This window comes from Populus alba, chromosome 15, assembly GCF_005239225.2.
Source record: "Populus alba chromosome 15, ASM523922v2, whole genome shotgun sequence".
Taxonomy (NCBI): domain Eukaryota; kingdom Viridiplantae; phylum Streptophyta; class Magnoliopsida; order Malpighiales; family Salicaceae; genus Populus; species Populus alba.
In genome coordinates this window covers 7,389,745-7,414,288 of record NC_133298.1, presented here as the reverse complement: position 1 = coordinate 7,414,288, position 24,544 = coordinate 7,389,745, and the positions used below count along the sequence as shown (strand labels likewise).

Genomic DNA, 24,544 nt, shown 5'->3' with positions numbered 1-24,544 from the left:
AATATATATCATATCCTAGAACCTCATCTAACAACTTAAGTTAATGGGTTGAGATAATTCTTTAACACACTGATTTTAAAAAAATATTATTTTAATATATTTTAACATAAAATACACTTTAAAAAAACAATTTCTTAAACTTTCCTGCATGAAAAGAAAAATCTCCTCCTAGGAATCATATCTTTATGATGTAACATTCCCAACAGCCCTCAGTGTCTCCCCATTTGTCTTTCTCTCTAAGGTATTCTCTTTTCTTTTGTATTTAGAGACATAGATAGCTGTTTTTTTTATTTAATAGATATCTTTTCTGACCATATAGTTATTCAGTGGGACAGTGTATGTGGTGTATTACAGCCCTACCATCTATCATTTTGTTGGACCAGTGGATCATCCTTTGAATAGATCTACTTTTTTTTTTTAACATGATTATGATTTTTTAGTGAGATTATTGTCAAATCCTAAGTGATTCACTTTGTTAATCTTTCTATCTTGGTAAAAATAATTCGAAGGTCACTTACAAGTCCCAATTGTTATATTATGTGTCAGCCAACATGATATCCAGATAATTATAAGTTTCATACTCTAATAGATAATAAATCGACATGTATGAATTAATTTTTTAAAATGAAATAAAAATCTTATTTATATCTTATAAATAATAATATAATCTTTTTTAATATATCAAATAAACTTTTTAATATAAAAGAGTCAAAAGCTACAAGTAATGCTACTTGTAAATTTATTATATATCACACAAATAGTATGTGTATATATATATTGTTTTTATTCAGGTATTTTTATATCCTTTTAAAAGATAAGATTAGTTTTTTTCGAGGTTTGTGGCTGTTTTTCTCAATAAGTGCGCTTTTAGATATCAAACTTGTATTTTTATCCTTATAGTGATATATCAGTGTTTTAATCGCTAAACCAATATTTTATTAGTATATATATATATATGAAATCATTGTTTCTGTGCTAAAATGAAAATTATTTTCTTAAATATACTAGTTTGAAAAATAAATTTGCATACTATGCTATGCTAATGCAGGAAAAAATCTACAATTACTTAGAAATTAAAAGAATCTTTTATACAGCAACGCACAAATCACAATCTTCTTAAGAGAAAATCTCAGAGAAATAATGGATAAGGAGTGGTTTCTCCTTCCTCCTCCCAAGTCCCAATAGATAAACAGAATCTTAAAAAAAAAACTCTGATTTGCGAATTAATTAACAGCCCCACATTTTTATTACCATAATCTTCCAAGACCCATAAAAATAAAAATAAAAAAATCCTAACAACACGCGTTGTTGAATTTGAGCCACAAGAGCTCCAATGTCCCTTCTCGAATTTTCCACGAAAATTATTTTTTATTAACTGACGTGGCACCGGCACCTTTTCCTTTGCTTTGCTTTGCTTTCCTTCCCTGTTTTCATCATTTAATTTCTCTGTTGCCTTCTCTCTTCACTTACATTTTCAACACAGCTTTTCTGATCATCAGATTCCAAGGAAACTAATTCCTCGGAATCTGATTCCTTACTGTTTTTCTTTAATTTTCTTGTTTGCTGTTACTAGCCTAGACAGGACAGGACTGAACTGAACTGAACTGAAAGTGTTCAGTTTCAGTTGCCGGGGATTGGAATCGGATTATTTTTTTATTTTCTTGTTCTGGTAAGTTTGTTTTTGATCTGATTCTTTCCTTGACTAAAACAAAATTATTTTGTACTGTACTGTAGCAGCAAAAAATATCTGGTCGTGTTAGATATTTGGAATTAGTAAGCTAAAAGAAAATTAAAATCTAGTGGGTTTTTACAGTGTTTTTTGATTTAGTTGATGATGGTGATGATGTTGATCAATGACATTAATGTTCAGGGGATTTTTATTTCTTACCGATCCAAGAAAGAAAACCCATTTCAATGGCTGCTGCTGCTAAGGTACATACTTTCTTGTTTCTTTTATGCATGTTTACTTGAATTTAAGATGCTAAGTTTTTTTGTCATCACTTATGGAAAATTTTTTTTCTGTTTTCTTTTTTATGAGTTAATTTTATGCCCTTTTTACATTTATTAACTGGGTTATTTTAAACTTGAAATGGGTTTCTTTATGATGCTGTAAATGGCAAATGAATAATTACACCTGTCCTTTTTTTTAATTACTGATTAGTGTATGACTCCATCAGAAGCTTTGTGTCAAGCCATGTTTTTGCATTGAGTTTAGAAGATGGTAATTTAAGATTTTGAGTGGTTAAAAAAAAGAAAAAGAATGTAGCTGTGCGGTTTCGGTAGCACCGAAGTGGAGTCCTATGAGAAAATTATGGATACATTTGATATATAGCGTCTGTAAGTTGACTGGCAATGGTTACAGTGATTCAGCCATTCAGGTTCTGGGTGTGAGGAACTAGTAACTGAGAGAGGCGCATAATTTATTTATTTACATAATGCTATTACCATTTTGAATAAAAGGTTGGGGAAATGGTGTCATCCATTTTGTGTTCACTCGCTGTGTTTTCTATTTCCTTCCAATGGGAATTTATGAATAATTTCTTGCTAGTGTAAGGAGAACTATTTGGCTAATACTTTTGATTGGATACAGGAGGAGCGAATTGAAGGCACAAAGCGAAACTCCTTTGGTAAAGCAAGTGATTGCTGTACCAATGGCAGTGAACAATCTGAAATTGTTCTCCAGCTGAATGAGCTGCACTCATTTGGGAGTGACAATATTCCCAAGGTTCCATTCTTTCCTATTGTGGGACGATCATGCTCGTCTTTCTGATGTGATTATTCAATGACTGCCTCTTCCATTTTCCTCTGTTCATGGTTTTGGAATTTCCTCTCTATTTCAATAGGTGAGGAAGCCTTACACTATTACGAAACAAAGGGAAAAATGGACAGAAGAAGAGCACCAGAGATTCCTGGAAGCTTTAAAGCTGTATGGTCGTGGCTGGCGTAAAATTCAAGGTAAGTGTAATATAAGGTCATATTATTGTGATTTGAAGCTTTTCTGATATGTTGCGATACGATGAAGTTGCTCTTATCTTCATGCAGAGCATGTGGGCACCAAAACTGCTGTTCAAATTCGAAGCCATGCTCAAAAAATTTTCTCCAAGGTCTGGTTCTTGTGATCAAGTTACCAGCTTATCTACCATTCATTATCCTTTAAGACCGCATGGAGTGCAAGCAATCTTCAGCGGGTTTATTTGATTTGAGTGGCTTTCATATTAACATCATTTCTCTTCTTGATGTCAGGTGGTTTGGGAGTCAAGTGGCAGTAATGAGAGCTCACTCAAACCAATTGAGATACCCCCTCCTCGACCAAAGAGGAAACCTGCACATCCTTATCCTCGTAAATCAGTTGACATCTGCAAAGGAACACCAGCATCTAGTCAATTGGATGGATCTCCATCCCCTAATTCATCAGCATCAGAAAAAGAAAACCTATCTCCCACCTCTGTTTTATCTGCATTGGCTTCAGATACTTTGGGAACTGCCCTTTCAGAGCAGCATAACGCATGCCCTTCTCCTACCTCATGTACCACTGACATACATTCTATTAGTTTATCACCTAGTGCAAAAGAAGCTGAGCATTTAACATCAAATTCATCCAGAGAAGAGGAAAAAGAAACTTTCTCATTGATTGAAATGTCTTGTTCACCCCTGGAGAAATTTTTGTCCAAGGTAAGATGAATATCCTGTCAAATTCACCTTAGTTTTCGGTTGTTTCCTATATTAAGCCCATATCCTTGCTAGGTTTCTAACTCTAATTTCATTATTGTACTTTCATGTTCAGAAATTTGAGTTGGGTTCAGATGACACTGTATGTGCTGAAGGTGATGCCACCAAAGAAGCGTCTTCCACCAGTATAAAGCTTTTTGGAATGACAGTCATGGTAGCAGCTTCACATAAAAAATCTCCTCCAGGTGCAGAACTTGTTTTGTCCATGACATCCAATGAGAATCAAGACAATGCTGATACTGACAAAGAGAAGCCTGCTCAGACACTGCTGCTGAAACAATCAGAGATAGAGTTATCACTTGGAATGGAAAATAGTGATCAGAATCAGTTGCCATCTCCAGCGTCAGTTTTTGAATGCACAGAACTACAGAGAGGGACTGCCAACTATTTTGCAACTAACCCTTCCATACCATGGTGGTTTTTTGGCAATGGTGTGTCATTCTTACCCCCCACATCATATGACCATACCTCCCCACACACACCCACACCTTCTTATATGCCAGAAAGGTCAGCAGAAAAGGAAATTCTTTATGAAAGATCTTGTACTGGTTCGAATGCTGGATCAGTTGGTGAATTGGAGAATGTAGAGAAGAGTTTGGATGTTGTTGATTCTCAATGTCGACAACCTTCTGTTGAGGTAAAATCCAGCCTCCAGAAGTGTACGAGGGGTTTTGTGCCATACAAAAGATGTTTAGGAGAGAGAGATGTTAAGTCAACGGTGATTGTATATGAAGAGCGAGAGCGACAAAGAGCTCGAGTATGCTCGTAGTATCCCCCTTCCTTAACTCTATTAACCTACTCGTAGTCGGGTTAAAGAGCTGGCTTAGATTGGATGAGGATGCTGTAGAGTATTTAAGATGATCACTGACGAATATTTTAGTAAATACACTTAGAATATCTTTTTTTTCTTTCAATTTCTCTACCAAGATCCCTTCAAGTTACCATATGTTCTAGCACATTTGAGAATGCTGAGGGTCCTCATTGATTGCAGCATACTGGCGCAGTTTCATGTCCATTGTTTCAGAAGTTGAACAATAGGGTGCTTCTGGATGTTCTTCGAGGAGAAAAATAGAACACTCAGGTTTAACCATTCTTGTTCATTTTCCAGAATTTAAAAGTCTCTCCAGATGATAAAGATGTTCATTGTCGTCCATTGCTATTGAAAGTGCTAGTGGCTCATTACTCGCTATTGCAATTGTTTCGTATTGTTTTTGTACTTAATTGTACTCTTGTATGTACCGGTAGAAATACCCCTTTTTAGCAGCAGCTTATGTAATCCAAACTCGATTCTCCAATCCAATTCTATTAGAAACACTGTTTTTAAGATTTCATGATATTGCCTGTTTTCATTGACAAATTAATGGATGGTCGAAGGGAATGTGAATTACAGAAGGCGCATGAACCAGTGCCATTTACATTGATCAGTGGAGAAAGGTGATGCCATTTTTCCAATCGCATTTGACATATCTTTTTTTGACTAGTTCAACGTTAGATCTCTCTGTGGAAGTGATGTTTCTTGACTTCGCTGGAACTCATATTTCTATGATTGTATACTTAGCTGCTAAACCCAGTTCAATCAAAGATGTCTCATGGTAAGAGCATGCATCCCAATGAATGGTACATCATGTTCTAATCATTTTGAAACACTTCCTTTGCCATTTCTTAAGACTTTGCATTCACCAGTTGACGATTTCTGCTGGTTGAAAAGGAGGTGGTGGGTGGTGGTGACAATTGGCCGCAGAAAGACTGCCACCAGCCCTGATAGGCCATGCATAAAAATGAAACCTGAATTCAAGCTTTTTCCATATCTAACGAAAGACAGATTTACATAAAATTGAGATCCCAAATAGGTAGATTCACAGATTTATACAATCTATTGAAAGTCCCAAGATAACTTTTTTTTTTTTTTTTTTCCTGTTATCCACAAATAAGAATTATGATAAATTGGTACAGCATATCTTAGCTATGTTTGATGATTAACCCCCATAATAGCAAGCAGTGACTAGCTCTTCAAAACTGTAGGGGAGTGATTCAAAATCTTAAAAGCGTTTCAAGCCATCTCACATTTGTGAAAAAGAAGGAACAAAGGAAAATATTAATTGAAAATTACTAGAAGGAAATCCTGGCATTTTGCAATAAAAGGCCTATGGAGGGTCGACATTAGGTCCAGAGAGCAAACTGAGACCCTAAGTTGCAGACAATGATGGTCGACAGGATCATAAGACCATCTGCATCACCCATATTGATTGTGATTATGTAGAATAAAATGTTGGAGCATTGATCTATGTTTGTTAAATGTGAGAAAATGAAAGTATGAAAATTATTGGAAGTCTGTAAATGTTTAGTGTTTATAATGATGTTGTTTATGTTTAAAAATTGATTAAAAGTTTGTAATGTAAATAGTTAAGAGTGTGTTTAGAAGTGTGGTTGCTGTTGCTTTTTATTTAGAAAAGCATGTCAATAATATTTTTTTTATTTTTTAAAAATTATTTTTGAGATCAACATATCAAAATGATTTGAAAACATAAAAAACATATTAATTTTTTAAAAAAATTAAAAAATATTTTTCTATCACAATGCCAAACACCCTCTAAGTACTTGGGTCCTGTTTGACAAGTTAGTAAAATGATAAAATATATGTAGGATGTATAATGATTGTAAGAAATGTGAAATTGTTAAATGCAAGTTAATACAATGAGAAAATATATGTTGAATGTGTAGTAAGGAAAATAAAATTATATGTTAAATGCAAGTTGAATATATGGAAAAATATGAAATTTTATTCGAGATACAAATTAGTAGTATGAAAAAGGATGATGATGTATTTAAATAATTAAGAACAATGAAATGAAATAATTTGGGTGCTAATTTCAGGATGCTTATCAAAGTACCAGGTAGGCACCATCACCTCACTTTTTTACTTAAAGAAATGTTTATGTTAAAACTTTCTTATGAATCTCGAAATAGATTATGAAAATTTATATAAATTATAGTCAATTGTATGAACAAAAACTAATTATACAAATTAAAGTTGGTTGTCCGAATAGAGATTAATTATTGTAATAAGATAAGTTGGTCATAATGATAGGAACTATAATATTAAAAATAAACTGGTCATAATAAGCGGTGACTATAATATAAAAATAAATAGATTGCAACTTCATTGAATACTATATTAAAAAGATCATCATAAGTGGATTAATATGCAATTTTTTTTAAAAAAAATTTCAAAGTAATATATTTTTTAGTTTTTATTATTTTAATATACGTAGTTAAAATAAAATGAAATTAAAAAAATATTATTTTAATATATTTTTAAATAAAAAAATACATTAAAAAAAAACTGTACTTTTAAAAAGCCCATTATCTAAAATATGTAGAAAATAAAGATGATGAGTTCCCATTTCAGAAATCATCAAAAAATCTTAGCAGTGAAAAAGCAAAAACCTTACTTTCTCCAAACTATCAAAATAATGATGGGTTGAGTGCCTAACCCTCGTTAAACTCCTTGAAATAGTGCTTGGAAGCCTCAAAATCCAAGAAAACCACCTTGAAACCTTTCTCAAAGTGGCGGCCGCCATCATGGCTTCTCTAAGTGTAGCCAACAATAATTCAATTAAAAAATCAGCAGCAGTACTATACCACTATCCATGCCCAGATGGTGCTTTTGCTGCATTAGCAGCTCACCTTTACTTCAAAGCCACTTCTCTTCCCGCTATTTTCTTTCCAAACACTGTCTACAGCCCCATCAAGCCAGACCAACTTCCTCTCCATCAATTCAGTCATGTCTACCTTCTTGATTTCGTGGGGCCTTCTGGTTTTGTCCAACAACTCTCCTCCGAAGTTCCCAGGTCTTAAAAGCCTCTTTTTTTCTTGATTGTTTTTGGTGCCAGTCTTTTTTTTTTTTTTGTGTGAGTGTGTTTTTATGTTTCATGGATTAATTTAATAATCAATTTATTGATTTGGGTTGGTCTTAGGTAGATTGAGCTCATGTTTGGATTTTGGGTTTTTGTGTTCTTCAGGGTGGTTATATTGGATCATCACAAAACAGCAATGGAGGCGTTAGGTGGTAGAAGTTTTGAGGGAGAGAATGTGAGTAAAGTTATAGATATGGAAAGGAGTGGGGCTACTATTGCTTTTGATTATTTCAAGCATAAGCTTTTAGAGAGTGGTAAGAACAATTATGATGAGATAATCGCTGAATTTGATCGTGTTAGACGGGTATTTGAGTATATAGAAGATGGGGATCTTTGGAGATGGAGACTTGAAAATAGCAAAGCTTTTAGTAGTGGTTTGAAAGATTCGAACCTTGAATTCAATGCCCAATTGAACCCCTCCTTGTTCGACCAGGTGCCCATTTCTCTTCTCCTCTTTCTGTTTATTAAATATATAATTCTTGAATTATCATTAGAAAATAAAAACCGAAGTTCCATTGCTTTTTCTGTGCAATGAAAGTTCAACATAAATCAGTTACACGGTGCGCGCTCGCGTCATGGGGCGTGCATTTGCCTCTTATGATTAACACTTATGTTATCTTTATAGTTGTTCTTGAGATGTAAATCAGTGATGTTTTGTTTAATTCTGCAGTTGCTGTCATTGAGTCTGGAGTCTGTCATCAGTCAAGGCATAGTGAGTTTATCAGTCAAGCAAAAGTTAATAGATGACACCCTTGATCAGTCATATGAAATTGCACTTGGAGGTGGAGCCTTTGGAAGTTGCCTGGTACTCTTCCCAATTACTCTTTTTATTGGTTTGGTTCTGCATATAGAAAATATACTTATTATTTTAAACATTTAATCGCCAAGTCCACTTTCATCCCTGGAATTTATCCAAAATCTGTTAATACTCAGTTAGGTTCAGTTTTATTTTAAGGTTGCAATCAGTGTTACCTTGTACTGCGAAGTCAGTATCAAATCCCTGTTATTAAGTTTTTGAGTTTCCTAGTGAAACTTCTAAAAATTGATTTTCCTTTTAACAAAGTTATTCTCTATTTATATGGTTATTAGGCTTTAAATAAAATGAACCACGGAAAAAACTTGTGTAATGGGAATTTGGCCATAGTGAACATTATTTTGTATTTATGTCCTAATTCTTTCTGCACACTTCTAAGTTCCATTTTGATGGTTCTTGGAAATGGAAAGAAAGTGAAAAGGAAGTTCTAATTTCATTATCCTACTTTCAGGCTGTTAATGCCGATTCAGTTTCAGAGTTAAGGAGTGAATTAGGACACCAGTTAGCTACTAAGAGTCGTAATCTGAAGTTGAGGTTAGTGATAGTTATTAGTCAAAGCAATTCATTTGTACCCGCACTTCTTTGCCTTTTATTCTGTTCGCTTGCATGTCAATTTGTTTTCAATTAATTAAAAGCTTTATATTATGTGTGTTTGTGGTGGTTCACTGTCATTATCATACCATTCCTTAGGAATAAGAGAATCCAAACAACTTCAGGGTTGTAAGAGCATTATCTATATTTCCTCATAGCATCCATGTCTTTAGTATTGAACTCAATATCTATAAAAGCTTAGTCTAAATAAGGTATATTTCTTCATCAGAGATGCATGCATGTGTTAATAGTCACCGGATTCTTTTATTCCATTTTTAATACATCAAAACATGTTGGATGCACTCATCTCTCTGAAGAAAATCTGGTCAATGTTGATAGAGGAAAATTCTTGGGTGATTAAAATTCAGGGGATTTAGGAATTGAAATTGAGATTTAAAATTTAAGAAATAAACAAAATCAACTAACTACTAGAGCTGCAATGATAGGGTAAATAAATCACTTCTTCAAAGAAAGAAAGCATTAAAGCATAACAAATAAATTCTTATTCATCTTTATGTTCTAGAAAAAATGAACAAAAAACATAGATTGCATGCATATTTATAGATCTTTAATACCCCTGAATCCCAAGTAGGCTTAAAATACTTATTCAAACTGTACAAGTAGTCCCATGCTCCCATTGTAAAACATGCAATGTTTTGCCTGGAAATCCTTGCATGATCATTGTATGCATTAATGTAAGGTTCAGACTTCAGAACATGTCATTTTCTGTTCTTCTATATGATAAAAATTTATTTCTCTATTATAAACAGAGGGTAAAACAGAAAGGAAAGATACCCTTTTATTGAAAATATCATGGATACTGGGAAAATGATATTTCTATCACGTTGTAATGATTTAGGAGTGTTGGGTATCCTATGTTGTAATTACCCTTAGGAAACCCAAAACTCGTGCCCCCAACAGAGGCTGAACAGCCTCCAGTACCTGGTGTTATCTCATCAAAACAACAAAACAAAACGTAACCCCTGCCATGATGACAAAAAGAAGCATTTTTTATATTGGGCTCCTTGCTGTTTACTATGTGTAGTTCCAACTTGAATGATGACATTCAACGGCTACCAAGTTCGAGAAAACTTGACAGTTGACACAGAGACTAGTTAGCAGGCTTAAAATCAAATCAAGTAACCTGCAAGCTTGTATGTGCAAATTTGATGAAAACTTGCTGGACTGTGGAAGCAGTCCAGCTTTGTCAAGCAAGGTGCCAAATGTGTGCATCTTTTATTTTACACATCGTAGTGCCTATCTTTTCTTGTGTAGGGGAATTGGAGCCATTGTATATAGAGTACCAGAGCTTGAAAATGATGAGATGCTGAAAATCAGCCTTAGGAGTGTGGATAGCGAAGACACAACACCCATCTCAGAGGTCATTTTTCTAGTGATTCTGCTCTCCTGTTTTTTTTCCCCTAACAAACAGGGTATTATTTACTCGTGTTTGTTCAAAGTGCTGAAATGTATTTTATGGCTCAATTACAGGAATTTGGTGGTGGTGGACATCGAAATGCCAGTTCCTTCATGATAAGTTCTGCAGATTTTGAACAATGGAAGGTTGGCAAAAGTGCTTCATTTTAGGCTATCCTGTGGCAGCTAGATACTGGAGTTGCTTATAGGCAGAGATAGTAACTGTGGTGACTATCCAGAATGCTTGAGCTCCCCATCGTTATTGTTTCTCCGCTGCTTTTTTTTGTTCTTTTTTTCCCCGCTGGAAGCCTCCCTCTTTACTTGTCTTTATTCACGATCATATATGGTCACTGAGTTTTGTAATGTTGGCATATATGAAAATATGCTGTGCAATTTATCATTTAGGTTGTCTAGTAGAGCGCCAAATTTCTGTCAGGATTATAAATTAGACTTCAAATAAGGGATGAGTTCAGGAGAGGAAGGCTAGGCAAGCCTTCTGGAGGAGCTTGACATCCCCTTACCACATCAAGGAATTATTATTATTATTATTATTATTATTTTACACTTCTGACAGTCCAAGAGTACTTATTTTGGTCATCCTTGTGGAGAAAGAAAAGCTTCATGTGGCAACTCCTCTTCCATGGTAGAACAAAACATATTGAGAAGGATTACCATTTTAATTGTGAAAACTTCAGACATCTTCACCAAAGGATAGTGCTAAAGCACTAATATTATCATCTCAAATACAAGGAGTTGTAAGTGAAGGTGTAAGAAGTTCTTTGAATAACTTTCTCATATGTCATTGATCCATATTCAGTTTTAGTGCTTGATCTTGCCATCATGAATTGTTTTTTGGTAGTCCGAGAAATCAAACATGAGCTTAGATAAATGCAATATCCTGAGATGAGATAGATTTTCGATTATCTGAATTACCAGTTCAAATTTTGAAGTACTTTAAAGATATCTTAACATTTTTTTGGCAAATATGACATTGAGTATTTATAGGACAATGAAGAAATTGACATAATTGATTAACACTATAGAATATATCAGGTCTGGTCAGTATCAAATATCGTGCTTCTATATTTAGTAGGGTCAATAAGGGGATTACCTGATAATTTTGAGAGTTTGGTACCTGATATGCGTATTGTTGGTGCAGGTTTAACACTAGTAATTTTCATGTGATGTAGAAGATCAATAACATATTTTTCTTGGTATAGATGCAAGTCACCTTTTGTCTTAGTCACATGAATGCCTAATAAATAGGATAGTAGCTGAAGATCCTTGATAACAAATTTAGAATCGAGATTATTGATAACAAATTTAGAATCGAGATTAGAAATAAGGTTATCGTTAGCAATAGCATCATTGCTGGTGACAATAATGTCATCAATATAAGCATAAAAATAAACATTATAATGAAACTAATTTTTTTAGGTTATATTGAGATTTTAAATAACTACTATTAAGTTATTTTTATCAAATGAAATATTTGGACACCAAAATCAACCAATTTAGTAGTTATAATATGCGAAAACAACAACTTTTGAATTTAGAAAAATGTTCTCTCTTTTTAAAATCAAGGACTGGAAAATAATAAAAATTAAATCTTGTGCCAAATTTGAATTTAGAAAAACATAAGGGACCAAAAAGTTTTAATTTTGAAAATTGAAGGACTAAATTGAACTTTTTGTACCACCTTTAATCGCACCCTCTATTGTTGGTGCCTTTTCTAGATTGGTAATTCTTCTTACAATTTTATCCCTAACCAGCAAATACAAAGTAATTGGTTATTACTTTTGCAATTAAAGGATTTAATTGATGAAAGAAATAGTTAAGGGATCCAAAAAGAAAAAGCATTGCTCTGGTCCACAGTGCATTAGTGCATTGTGAGTGAATGAATAATGTTTCCAGACCACCCTTCAAGTTTTATTTTATTTTGATATATTTATATAACAATGGTTTAGGTAAAACGTTTGATATGTTTTTAGGTAAAACAAAAGTCGAAAAATAGATTTTTGAAGTAGAAATGCTCCACCTCTAACTTTTTTAATCACTAGAGATGACTGAAAATGCAGATAGTCATACAATGTATCATCCTCTCCCAAGTCATACAATGTATCATCCTCTAAAACACCAAAAAAAAAAAAGAAAAAAAAAGAAGAAAAAGAGCAACTATGCTTTTAAAAATAAAATAAAAGAGTGAGGCGTGCTGGCCATTTACATTTGGTCTTTTCTTATAAGCTATGTTGTTTGGCTTAGCTTGCGAAGCACCTAACCTTTTTCTTTCTTTCTCTTTTTTTTTATTTTTATTTTTATTTTTATTTTTTAATTAATACTGTTTCTTATTTTTTAAATTGATTAATTTAATTTTTTTAAATTATTAATTGATTTTTTGGATTGTTTTTATAATTTTATAATACTTCAAAAAGATTGTTTTAATTTATTTTTAATTTTTTTATCTTAATTTTTAGATAAATAAGTTGTATTTACATGATTTATTTACAAGAAAAAAAATCATATATATTTAATGAGTAAAATTAAACTTGAAAATAAGGTTAAAAAAACATATAAAATGAAAAAGGATTGCCAGATAATACTTTTTAGTGTGCATCTATATTTTTCTTATTACAAAGAAGATCTTTCATCAACATTAAAGACTCTTATTAGATTTATCAGTCCTTCTATTTTTTTAATTTATTTTATTAAAAAAAACATTATCTTTCTATCTATTAATTTTAAAAAATATATAATGATAGAAAATGGGTCCATAACATCATCTCCTTTTTATGTTAAAAACTAACTTAAAATCTGGGTATGCTGAATATAATTGGTATTATTTGGGTTTCTCTTTTATTGAGCTGATAGGTTAGAGATTGGGGGCTGGGCTCCGTAGGTTGCTCACACGTTTTTGGACTGGTTAGACCTTTCCTGCCATGGGCTAGCCCAGGTCTTTCATGGGCGTGCCTTGCAAAATTGAGTCCGGTAAATGATCACATGATTCTGTTATTTCGGGTCTAGGTAGTTTTTGGAATTATAGTAATGATTATATTTTAAAGTGTTTTTTATTTAGAAATATATTAAAATAAGTTTATTTTTATTTTTTAAAATTTATTCTTAATATTACCACATCAAAACAATCATAAAAATATACATTGAATGATGGTTACTTGAAACGAGAAGAAAAGAGAGAAGGAAATAAAATTATTCACATAAGCTTATAATTTATAAATATCTAAAATCATTTAGTCTAAACTCAAATATATTGGCCGTAGGATTATAAACAATATCACGTGGAAGGGCGTAGAGTCTCTCAAGTAATTAAATTATACTATATCATGCTGCATTATGAGATAAAAATAATATTAATAAAAATATTATTTTGGTAGTTTAAAGAGAAGAAATAATTAAATATCCACTTTTAATACCTTATATCTAATGCCTGGTTCTTAATTTTGACCAAATATACCTCTTCAAACTTCGTTTGAGAGACAATTTTCATTTTTAAAGAGTAAATATAACATGAAAATGACTCAATGGATAGCTAGTATATATTAAAGCAATGTAGCTAGTATAACAATAATAAGTTATAATCTCTTAAAAAGAAATTAAAAATAAAATAAATATTAGTATTAATGCCCTTTTATTCCACAAGTAACACCAAATCACCTCAAATTGAGGTAAAAAAATAAAAATAAAAATTCATCATGAAGCCATTTCATAAATTGGCTCTAGCGAGGGAGGCCATGCACCGACCAAAACCACGACAAAATAATCAAACCAATTAGACACAATAAACCTTCTAATGATCTTACTAACATTTTAATTTGTACTCGATGCCTTATTGTAAGAAAAATATATTGATCAACTCGATCATGTTAATTATTCATCACCACTAATCACTTGATAATTAAACTTGCTTAGTCAGTGAAGGTCGCATGAGAGATTTCTTCCCCACCAACCATAGCATTGTTGGAAGAACACCATGGATCGTCTGTAATGAACTGCATCCATGAATCGTCTTTGTCTTCCTCTTGATCCACGCAAGACGATGATGCAATGGGAACATCTGGCGACATTGTTTCATACTCATTTATCACACCTTGTGGTGAGCTCTCCATTAATGAGAGACTGGTGCTTGTGCATTGGGCTTGCTCTTCGATTTCAGAACATATTCCGTTTTTCTTGAACACACGACACAATGCATAAGAATCCTGCAAGGAAACAAAAGGAAGCCTTGTGTTCAAGCACAAAAGACAAGGCAAGGGAGATTATGAGAGAGCAAATAAAGTTTAAAGCTGTCTATCTTATCACGCAGAGGGAAATCTTTTAGTACATGACAAAGTCAGCCTCAATACTTGACTGGTTCACCATGTCTGGACATTAATCAGTAGTCTTCACTCTTGCAACACACTACATTAATATCAGAGAGAGGAAGCAGGTGATGCATGGTATACAGTAAATGGCAGCTCGTAATTTTGTTCTATTTACTTTTCTTTTTTTTTTTAATGGTAAAAGCTCCCGGCCCTTTGTACAAACGAGGTTAAATATGGCGAGAGGACATTGTGGAAGTGTTCATTCTACTATAGATATAAGCTTTCGAAGAAGAAAAAGAAAGAAGACATTGTTGGATCAGAAATCAAGCTAGCTACGTACCCTGGGATTAACAAGTGTTCATCCTAAATTAGTAGGAGATGGGTACTTTGACGTAAATTGGCTGATTTTGATTGCACTTGGAATAAAGTAAAAGGTAGCCGACACACTCTTACAAGATGAAAGTGATGAGGACTGCTTTTTGGGTTAGCATAGTCTTAAAATATCATTTTACAAGTCATGGAATCTAGACTTGTGGATTGGAGAAGGTAAAAAGATAAAGAAGTGAAGAACTCGTAGATATGGAAGGAGGGATTGAGTCATAAGAAGGATAAAACTTTTGTCTCATTACAGAAAAACAAAGTGGAAGCCAAGCTTCGTCACTCGGGGATCTAACTCCATGGATGAAGCAACGAATATATGTGTCAGAGATTGTATGTCATAAAATATTTAAAGTAAAACAGGTGAGAGACTAGCAATCAAAAGCCCAAATTCTTCAAACTTTTCATGCAAAATCATGTTCTTACGCCTCATTATATTCTCCAGTACCCTACCAGGATACCATGTTCTTACTAATATTTCGCACAGAAACTAGTTGGTTTTGTAATTCAACAGTTAATATTAAGCATAAAAACATGCGATTATGATTATCCAAAAAAGAAAAAAACAGGCAATTATGATGCTTTTATTTGCTTTATGTACTTAGCCGTAAAAGAGATGTGGGTGAAAAAAACCAAACGAAAGCAAAGGAAACGTTGCTTTTCCAGTTTGCTGAGGCATTAAAATTTAGGTTTTCCAAGTCAACTAGCGAAAATAAAAAAGTGTAATGATCGTCTAACTTAAGATTTACTCATTAATGCTCCTATATTTTTTCTTGAGAAAAGAAAAGGTACAAGAGAAAATTGATAGTAACATGGATAAAACACAGTCTAGTCCAGTACTGCAGGTATTCTCTCTTGTAAGGGACGAGGGTGAAAAATGTGTGATGATAACACCAACAATGGTCCTACATTTTTCTCTTCTTTTTTACCTTGGGAAAAGAAAAGAAAAAAAACAGAAAATGAAAGTGATATCTGGTCTAGCTAGCTAGCTGCGTTCTCTCTAGTGAAAGAAGAAGGAAGAGGAGAAGCTCGGTTCAGCTCTACCCTAGCTTGCAACTAAACTAAGAGTGATCAAGCTAGCCATTTCGAGGCGATATAATCTTGGTTAAAATTGAGCGATGTCAGTGATAGAGCAGAGAGTATAATTAAGGTACTGTTGTTAGTGATCCTCCCCTAACCCTAGTTCAATCACATATATTTGCCCCATGTAGAGACCAGAACGTATGATCACTCGCTTATTTCATGTAATAACACATGGATATTGACCTAGCTAGTAGTGTTTTTTCAGATATGTGTTAAATTTTAAAAAATATCCGAGTAATGAATACCCGAATCAATATAAGAAATCTAATGTACGTATATGATATAAATATTTAAAAAAAAATTATGTAGAAATTCAGTCCATAATCACTCATTGTAATGGTTTAGACCTAGCTAGTATTATACCTCTCGCCCCATGGAGCAGAAGGAAAATACTAAGAGAAGAACTGATCATGGAAGAAATGACTAGTTGTTAGCCATCGTTAATATAATGAATCACGCAATTTTGAACTATGCACGAACTACCTGAATTCCAGAGGTGTCTTCACACTCCTTGTCGTCGAGCCGATACTCGTGCATTACCCAATCGGTCCGCATCCCTTGCGGAGCCCGGCCTCGGTAGTAAACTAATGTCTTCTTCATTCCGATGGCTCTATTCTGGCAGTTCACTCTTCTGTCTTTTCCGGTCGACTTCCAGTATCCAGCTCTAGTTGCTCTGTTAGTCCTGAACCCGTTAGGGTATTTCCTGTCCCGGGGTCCGAAGAAGTACCACTCCGGGTCTCTACTCGGAAAGAATGATTTTTCTGCAAAACAAACAGACAACAACAGAGGTTCTGATCAATGGAACCAGTCACTTTATTCTTCTGGTAAGGACGTGAGCATGGCCTTGACTGTCGGTAGAATGCCAAAGCTCCGTCGATGCTGCTGCTGAAATGTAATGGAACGTAACAAAAAGGAAGTAGTATTATAGATATATATATATATACCTGCTAATTCCCAGGGCTCACATTTGTAGAGATCAACCTCAGGGATGATGTCTAATTCAATCTCTTGGCCGTTAATCTTACGCTTCAGATAGTAATTGACAAGTTCTTCGTCGGTTGGATGGAATCGAAAGCCAGGAGGCAGTCCGACCGGTGACATTTCTTTCCCTTCCCGATGACCTAGCTACTACTCTCTTTGCAAACTCCTTTTGCATTATCATGATCTCCACTACCCTCATCGTATATAAAAAGGATGCAAGGCTCCTTCTCATTGGTTCATTTTTCACTTTCGCTTTACAGATTCTTAGACAAACGTTTCTTGTAAGCCGGGCGTGTCATTCTTGCTCCAAATATAAATTTGATTCTTCTGTTTCAAGTTCTAAACATCCACCGAAAAGAAAGCAACAGTGTAGCGTGCGTACTTCCTTATCGATTCCTTTTCTGTTAATTAACAAGCTTTATTTCAAGAGCATTTGTATGTAGATGTTCTGCTATTCATGGCATGCTATTACATTAGATATGTGGAGATAAATTTTGGACATGCAAATCGCTCCACTACATATATCATGTAAATCTTAGAGTAAACTATGGGTGAACGTAGCTTAAATATATAATGATTTTTTAAAAAATGGGTTATAAGTGATGGTGAATAAATTTAAAAAAAAAAAAATTATTTTCACAATGTTTGGACCCAAACAACGTGGTTATATACTCATATTGTGTGGGCTTAGCCCAAACAACATGGTCCCTTTCTTTAACATATCTTTTGTTTTTTTTTTTTTAGAAAAATCTAAAAGTAGTTTCATGCACCAAGATTTTTTATGCTGATAGATTTTTTGTGAGCATAATATAAATACACACATCATATTTTATGTAATTAAACACGTCCTTTCTTGATAATTACTATTTGTAGTCATCATGTAACTTACATTCACCAATAACATGTCAAACACCATGTTTGAGCAATAACATTTTTCACCAATTAGTTTTCACCCAATTCTTAAAGTGACATAACGTTATTAAGATCTATAAATATTTTGGGTCACAAAGTAAATACAACATACAATTTCTCCAACTCAGCACTTCTTTAAACTTATCAAGCACATAATTTTTTATGCTTTTATTGAAAGATTCCTTGTGAGCATAATATAAACACACACATTACATTTTATATAATTAAGAGCTTCCTTTCTTGACCAATAACTATTTGCAGTTATCATGCCATTTACATTCACCAAAAATAAGCCAAACACTGTATTTAATAGTGGGTAATAATATTTTCACCAATTAATTTTCACACAACTCCTGAAATGAGTTAACGTTATCAAAATCTATAAATACCTTAGATCACAAAGTAAATACAACACACAATTTCTCCAACTCAGAACTTCTCTATACTTACATTTTCTATTAATCTTTTCACTTCTCTATACTTACATTTTCTATCAATATTTTCATATGTTATTTTTATCATCATCTACTAACTTAAGCATAGAAATCTCATGTTATTTGTTTTTTCAAGTAAATTTTTAATCATTGGTCAAGCCCAACAACCAACAAGCCTAGATATAAAGTCCATATTAAACCCACACGTCTTGACCAGGATCACAATCCATGAAAAGCTCATTTATGCACTTCCTCATGGTGATCAGGGCAACAAATGGTGATCATTGATGACTTAGCCATTCTCGAACCTTTTTTAGGTTTTTTGTAGTTATAAGATCCACCAATTCCCATCAACCACATTAGTCATTCTTAAAAAATAAAAGCTAAGGGGATATAACTACTTGAGAAAAGTGTCGTATTGTTGTTTGTTGGCTTAAGGTGAATGGGAATTTATATAAAATTATAAATGAGACTTTTAAAAATATTTAAAAATATTTTTTTATTTTTTATATATATCAAACAAATATAACTTTATTAAACAATCTTCATTTCATAAAATATAATTAAAAATATATTTTATTTATTTTTAAAGTGTTTTATTAAATAAAAATCTTAAATAGTTATCCAAGTGACGCTTAACTTAAACCCGATCAATATCTTTATACAAGGCGGCTCTTGATTTTTGGGTTTCTTTCTTGTTTCGATTAAACAAGTCTTTTGGGCTAGTGCATATAAAAGTGGTCTGTTCATATGAACCAATCTAGGCTTGACTCATTACAAAGTAGCCCAGTACTGAGTTGGATCAAAAGATGGTCGGAGTAGGAGCCCTCTACATTGATTTTATTATTTTTTAATATAATTTCAAATAAAAGTTATTTAAACTTATATATTCATTTTTTTAAATTAAAATCAAGATAGTAAGGTTTGATTATGTGACCATTTGGTCAACAAAACTATAATACTATGTTAAAAAATTATCTTAATTTAAAATTTAAAATTATTAAATGAAATTTTAATATATAATTTATATTATTATTTAATAAAATCCAAAATAATAGGTATGTTAGGAGCATTATAGTACATTAGTAGCATTTTGTGAATAAGTGAACAGCTAATGTGAAGCTAAACACCCAACATAGCAAGCACGCTTTAGGATATGTATTAATAGTATATTTAAAATTACACTTTTTTAAAATATATTTTATTTAGAAATATATTAAAATAATATTTTTATATATATCAAAACCATAAAAAAAATACTAATTTAAAACTCTTGTAAAAAATTAAGAATTTATAAAAATACAGTTCACCTTTAACTCTCGTAAGTCCTTTCTTTCGTCCCTTGATGTCAACGGTATTTAATCTCAAGTTGCTTGGAGCATGGACATTTCATAATGATCCTATTATACATATCCCAGTTTAAAGATTTGTATTTTTAAGTTTTAAAAGTATTTTTTTAAAAAATTAATTTTTATTTATTTTTTATTTTTAATTATTTTAATATATTTTTAAATAAAAATATTTTAAAAAACAATCACAATGAAAATATACTCTTAAACACACTAAATAATCCTGATATTGTATCATTAAACCAATAGCAATTTATTTTAATTTTTTCATGCTGCACTTGCAAATAAAAAAAAAAATTATGATACATAAAAGGGCAAATTACAATAACCCCTCGAAGCATTGTGAAATTTACAAGATTGATACGAATGGTGTGTTTTTAAAATTATATAGAAAATGATTTAGCTTCAATTAACATACAGGTTGATCCGAGAATACCCTTCAAATCGGAGAAAAAAAATCCCAATGTCTAAAAATCCCCCGATGTTGTTAGAGATCATGGAAGAAGAAGAGAGAGGCCCAAAGACCCTTTTTCTTCCGTTGCATAAGTAAATGTTCGGAGCTCTTTCTTTTTTCTTTTTGAACACAAGAAATTTCAAGAGGTTTTACGACTTGAAAACTCAAGAGTGTGGTTGTGAAAGCATCCTCTTGTGATGCCCTTTGTCAACTTGTGATTTATCTTTCTGTTTTCAGTACTGCTATATTCGTGATGTTTGTGTTTAAAGTTTGGATTTTTTACAGCAAGATCTGGAATCCCATCTGCCATCACTGTCACACACCCAATCCAAAGCCTTGTTGCATTGTCCATTTGATTCTTGTAACAGAGACCTCTCTGTGCTCCAACACAAAATTTATTTCTTTATTTATGCTCCATGTTTGAATTTGTGTGCCTGGTCGACGCATCCATCTATCGACTTTGGAGAAAAAACTGCATTAAATTCCTTGATTATTTTTAATTATTACAGAAAATATAGTCATCACAAAAAAGGGGTCTTTGTCCATGTCATGTCCCACAAGTAAGAAGAGTAGATCAAAACTAGGAAAATTTATTGATGGAGGGGGCGTCATCCTTGATGCTGACCTTTGTATCCTAACTTCACATGTTGCTCTAATGGGAGGGTTACAGGACCAGAAATGAAAGGGGGAAATGCGATTTAAACGTTCAAATAGCACTGCTCAGTTTCCATCTTCGCCACTGTTTTGAAATTTCAAACATGGTTGTTCCTTTCTTTTGTTACCATTTATAAGCAATTTTTTGTCAGTCTTCCCATGTGTAGCAGTGTAGCTAGAGAGATCAGGGTTTGTACAATTTCCTTGCAGGGGTGGGTCCATGACATGTTGATATGGATGCTACTCGTATGAAGAGTCATCCTTGGCCAACAAACAACTTTCACAGCTTGCAATTCACATGACTGGCTAGCCATTTCTATGAGCTGAAATGGGTGACATCTCCTTACTTCAAAACACCTCAGGTGGGTTACTTACAGAGGGAGCTGATGAGAGAGTAAAAATGTTGCTTAAGTACTTAAAATCAGAAGAAGACATGGGAGGTGGTGATAGTTTTGCTGAGAGAGCTGAATGGTACTACCAGAAACGCCCTCAACTTCTTGCTTCGCTTCAAGACTTGTACAATGGGTACACAATCTTGCTGGACAGATGCAATAGAATGGAGAAGGGCAAGAGACTTAGCAAACATCTCTCTTCTCCAAAGTCAATCACCTCTGATGATGATCAAGATCAAGAAGACAGTCGTGGATCTAGCAGCTGCCAGTTTCTCGATTGGGATGCTGAGAGCTCACTGTCTTACCAACAACCACCGACCTCTTTTCAAGATGGAAGTAATACCGTTCTTGGCATTGATGAGATTGTAGCGGATCTTGTAATGAAGAATGTAGGGAATGACATATTAGCAGACCAGCTTAGTGACATGGAGAAGCAGCAGCTAGGTCAAGAATCAATATGGAGGAAAGTAGAGTTGTTAAAGAAGCTTCTTGAGGTGTTAGAGTCAGAGAGGATAGTGTTACTGAATGAGAATGTTAGATTGGGGTACAAAATGCAAGCTTTATTGGAAGAAAACAAAGGGTTGTCATCTGAGGCTATGTTCATGAAGAGGAAAGCTGGTGAACTTGCTAGGTGTGTGTTACAGATGAGGGAGGATCACAGGGTTTCTATGCTAACTAGGAAAATTGAGGATCTTCAAGGGCAGATATATGGGTTGGAGATGAGAAACAAGGAGTACTATCAACAGTTGCTGAAGAAAGAGGAGCATCAGGAAGATAAAATTAGCAGCAGCAGCAGCAGCAAAGATGGTGGCGTGGCTTTTGTGGGTTGTTGCTTCCAACTGGAGAAGATGAAGTTGAAGAAAAAGAATGAAGCATATGTTGGGAATGGTGGATGGTCAAAATGGTGGAGCAAGGTCAAGAACATGGACATGTTCTTGTGTGGCTTTCAGTGCTCCCCTTGACATGGCGTGGCTAGTTTCCAGACAGCTACCACCTCTGCATCAGATGGAGTTACAGGCAGCTGATATCGTTAGTTCTCTCTTTTGGTCTTGTTTTCTGTTTAAGCCTAATGGAAAGTATAATGTTAATCTAATTAACAAAGTCTGAATGGAAATATCCTGATCTTGGCTTCAGAACTCATTATATAGGTTTTATAAATTTAGGAAAATTAAAATAAATTAAAATAAATATTATTGAATTAAAAAAAAAAACCAGTAAAAAAAAAATCTTTTAATTTCAACTGTTGTCGCCTATCATCCACATGTTTTGTTGATCGGAGACAAAATTTGTCTTATAGTTTCAATTCATTCACACGTTGGCCCATCTAATAAATCACAGTTGTCTTGCCTGCCCTGCCTGTCCTAAAACTTTTAGCCGGAATAGTGTCGGGTTAATAGATAATGGAGGAAGCTTGAGGCAATTATTTTTACTAATAAAATAAAATTTAATTTTTAGTATTGAATTAATTAGGTTAGTCAGGTTTTACTTAATTAATATTTTATTTATATCAACTAAAATTTCAGCCTAAATAATAGTCTAATAGCCCATTTATTTTTTTATTTTAAAAATATAATTTTTTAAAATTTAATTATTTTTATTTTTATTTGATTTAAATTAATTAGTTTTTGGTATTTTTATATTGTTTTGATGTATTGATGTCAAAAAAAAAATTTAAAAATAAAAAATATTATTTCAATGTATTTTTAAATAAAAAAAAATCACTACCACAATATCAAATAAATTTTAAATATCTTATCTAGTTCAAGTGTGTAATAAAAAATCAATCTTTTAATTTGTACTGTTTTCACTGATCATACACATGTTTTGTTGATCGGAGACAACTGTTGTCACTTACCATTCACTCAACTTATTTTCATCTAGAAAAAAATTGTGTGGATATGTAACCAGCTACTCTATTCCCACCATTATTTATGGAATTTGATGTAGAGGGAAGGATTATTTTTTCTTCATTTAGAGCCATTTTTAAGATTCTTCATTATTTTTTTTCTTATATAACTATAACATATAGTTTTTATATATATATATAGTAAAAAGGGTTGAGAGCCTAGAAAGAAAAAACAACAAACTAACTAGAGGGGAAAAAGCAACCGCAATAGTATCACTATATATTGTTAAGATTTGCTGTTAAGATTTCTTAGCTGTTGGTTATCCTTGATTGCAGGATTGCTCCCATGATCGCAGGATTGTTTCCATTTCTGTTAATAAGACCTATTCTTTAGGAATAAGTCATTTGATATTAATTGACTTAGTCATTTACCACGTTCCTAGGATTACAAAGCGTGGGCTGCACATTTCAAATTCAGTTGCATTCTGTAAGGCTATTTATAAGCCAGAGTTATTCTGTTTCAAATACAAGAAGTTTTCTCCAAGCATTTTCTATTCTTACTGTTATCCCAGAGTGTTCATCCTGAGTTTGCAACATCTGGTATCAGAGCCAGGTTTCCAAGTTATTTTCATTGATCAACCATGTCAACTGAAAGTAGTTTTGTGCAGCCTGCAATTCCAAAGTTTGATGGGCACTATGATCATTGGTGCATGCTCATGGAAAATTTCTTGCGCTCCAAAGAATATTGGAGTCTAGTAGAGACTGGAGTTCCTGCTGCAGCAGACGAGGACAACCTCACTGATGAACAGAAGAAGATCATTGCTGATCAAAAACTAAAGGATTTGAAAGCTAAGAATTACTTGTTTCAGGCCATTGATAGATCAATCCTAGAAACAATATTGAAGAAGGATACTACAAAAGACATCTGGGACTCATTGAAGCAGAAGTACCAAGGCACAGCACGCGTCAAACGTGCACAGTTACAAGCTCTTCGTAAAGAGTTTGAAATTCTGCACATGAAGGAAGGAGAGTCTGTGAATGTTTATTTTGCACGCACCCTCACCATAGCCAACAAGATGCGGATTCATGGGGAGAAGATGGGAGATGTGGTGATCATCGAAAAAATCTTAAGATCAATGACTGCAAAATTTGACTATGTAGTCTGCTCCATTGAAGAGTTAAATGATCTTGACACTTTGTCTATCGATGAATTACAAAGCAGCTTGTTGGTACACGAGCAAAGGATGGGAAGACACACAGGGGAAGAGCATGCTCTAA

The 24,544-nt window shown here is 33.3% G+C and overlaps 4 protein-coding genes across 7 annotated transcripts; 3 read left to right on the top strand and 1 right to left on the bottom strand.

The window, feature by feature from the left end:
• Positions 1–1,230: 1,230 nt before the first annotated feature.
• On the top strand, positions 1,231–5,060 carry LOC118057289 (protein REVEILLE 7). Of its 2 annotated transcripts, none has more exons than XM_035069815.2 (7): positions 1,231–1,669; positions 1,871–1,932; positions 2,594–2,725; positions 2,844–2,955; positions 3,043–3,104; positions 3,244–3,672; positions 3,785–5,060. In XM_035069815.2, exons 2-7 carry the CDS (start codon positions 1,915–1,917, stop codon positions 4,496–4,498), a joined length of 1,467 nt encoding a protein of 488 aa, XP_034925706.1. In that variant the 5' UTR covers positions 1,231–1,669; positions 1,871–1,914; the 3' UTR covers positions 4,499–5,060. The 2 variants fall into 2 exon arrangements, with proteins under 2 accessions (XP_034925706.1, XP_034925705.1); XM_035069814.2 differs by having other exon boundaries at positions 1,235–1,669; positions 2,591–2,725.
• Positions 5,061–7,117: 2,057 nt separating this feature from the next.
• LOC118057290 (uncharacterized) lies at positions 7,118–11,031 on the top strand. 2 transcript variants are annotated; one of them, XM_073404875.1, is made up of 6 exons: positions 7,118–7,580; positions 7,752–8,079; positions 8,317–8,451; positions 8,912–8,994; positions 10,306–10,432; positions 10,543–11,031. In XM_073404875.1, exons 1-6 carry the CDS (start codon positions 7,312–7,314, stop codon positions 10,636–10,638), a joined length of 1,038 nt encoding a protein of 345 aa, XP_073260976.1. In that variant the 5' UTR covers positions 7,118–7,311; the 3' UTR covers positions 10,639–11,031. The 2 variants fall into 2 exon arrangements, with proteins under 2 accessions (XP_073260976.1, XP_034925708.1); XM_035069817.2 differs by having other exon boundaries at positions 7,119–7,580; positions 10,327–10,432.
• Positions 11,032–14,113: 3,082 nt separating this feature from the next.
• Positions 14,114–17,386, bottom strand: LOC118057287 (NAC domain-containing protein 54). 2 transcript variants are annotated; one of them, XM_035069812.2, is made up of 3 exons: positions 17,189–17,386; positions 16,725–17,005; positions 14,114–14,681 (listed from the first exon to the last, which is right to left on the bottom strand). In XM_035069812.2, the coding sequence occupies exons 1-3, from the start codon at positions 17,343–17,345 to the stop codon at positions 14,388–14,390; spliced, it is 732 nt and encodes a 243-aa protein (XP_034925703.1). In that variant the 5' UTR covers positions 17,346–17,386; the 3' UTR covers positions 14,114–14,387. The 2 variants fall into 2 exon arrangements, with proteins under 2 accessions (XP_034925703.1, XP_034925704.1); XM_035069813.2 differs by having other exon boundaries at positions 16,728–17,005.
• Positions 17,387–20,360: 2,974 nt separating this feature from the next.
• LOC118057286 (kinase-interacting family protein) lies at positions 20,361–22,577 on the top strand. The gene has a single exon (XM_035069811.2). The coding sequence runs from the start codon at positions 21,357–21,359 to the stop codon at positions 22,380–22,382; it is 1,026 nt and encodes a 341-aa protein (XP_034925702.1). The 5' UTR covers positions 20,361–21,356; the 3' UTR covers positions 22,383–22,577.
• The last annotated feature ends 1,967 nt before the right edge of the window (positions 22,578–24,544 follow it).

What these genes read in the sequence shown, in the direction of transcription:
- LOC118057286 (XM_035069811.2), top strand. Translation starts at nt 21,357, where the DNA reads ATGGGTGACATCTCCTTACTTCAAAACACCTCAGGTGGGTTACTTACA.
- LOC118057289 (XM_035069814.2), top strand. An exon ending in GGAGTGACAATATTCCCAAG is followed by an intron (nt 2,726 to 2,843) that starts GTTCCATTCTTT and finishes CTATTTCAATAG; the next exon opens with GTGAGGAAGCCTTACACTAT. An exon ending in CTCAAAAAATTTTCTCCAAG is followed by an intron (nt 3,105 to 3,243) that starts GTCTGGTTCTTG and finishes TCTTGATGTCAG; the next exon opens with GTGGTTTGGGAGTCAAGTGG.
- LOC118057290 (XM_073404875.1), top strand. Translation starts at nt 7,312, where the DNA reads ATGGCTTCTCTAAGTGTAGCCAACAATAATTCAATTAAAAAATCAGCA. An exon ending in ACCCCTCCTTGTTCGACCAG is followed by an intron (nt 8,080 to 8,316) that starts GTGCCCATTTCT and finishes TTAATTCTGCAG; the next exon opens with TTGCTGTCATTGAGTCTGGA. An exon ending in ACACAACACCCATCTCAGAG is followed by an intron (nt 10,433 to 10,542) that starts GTCATTTTTCTA and finishes GCTCAATTACAG; the next exon opens with GAATTTGGTGGTGGTGGACA.
- LOC118057287 (XM_035069812.2), bottom strand. Translation starts at nt 17,345, where the DNA reads ATGTCACCGGTCGGACTGCCTCCTGGCTTTCGATTCCATCCAACCGAC. An exon ending in TGAGCCCTGGGAATTAGCAG is followed by an intron (nt 17,006 to 17,188) that starts GTATATATATAT and finishes TTTGTTTTGCAG; the next exon opens with AAAAATCATTCTTTCCGAGT. An exon ending in ACACCTCTGGAATTCAGGTA is followed by an intron (nt 14,682 to 16,724) that starts GTTCGTGCATAG and finishes GTTTCCTTGCAG; the next exon opens with GATTCTTATGCATTGTGTCG.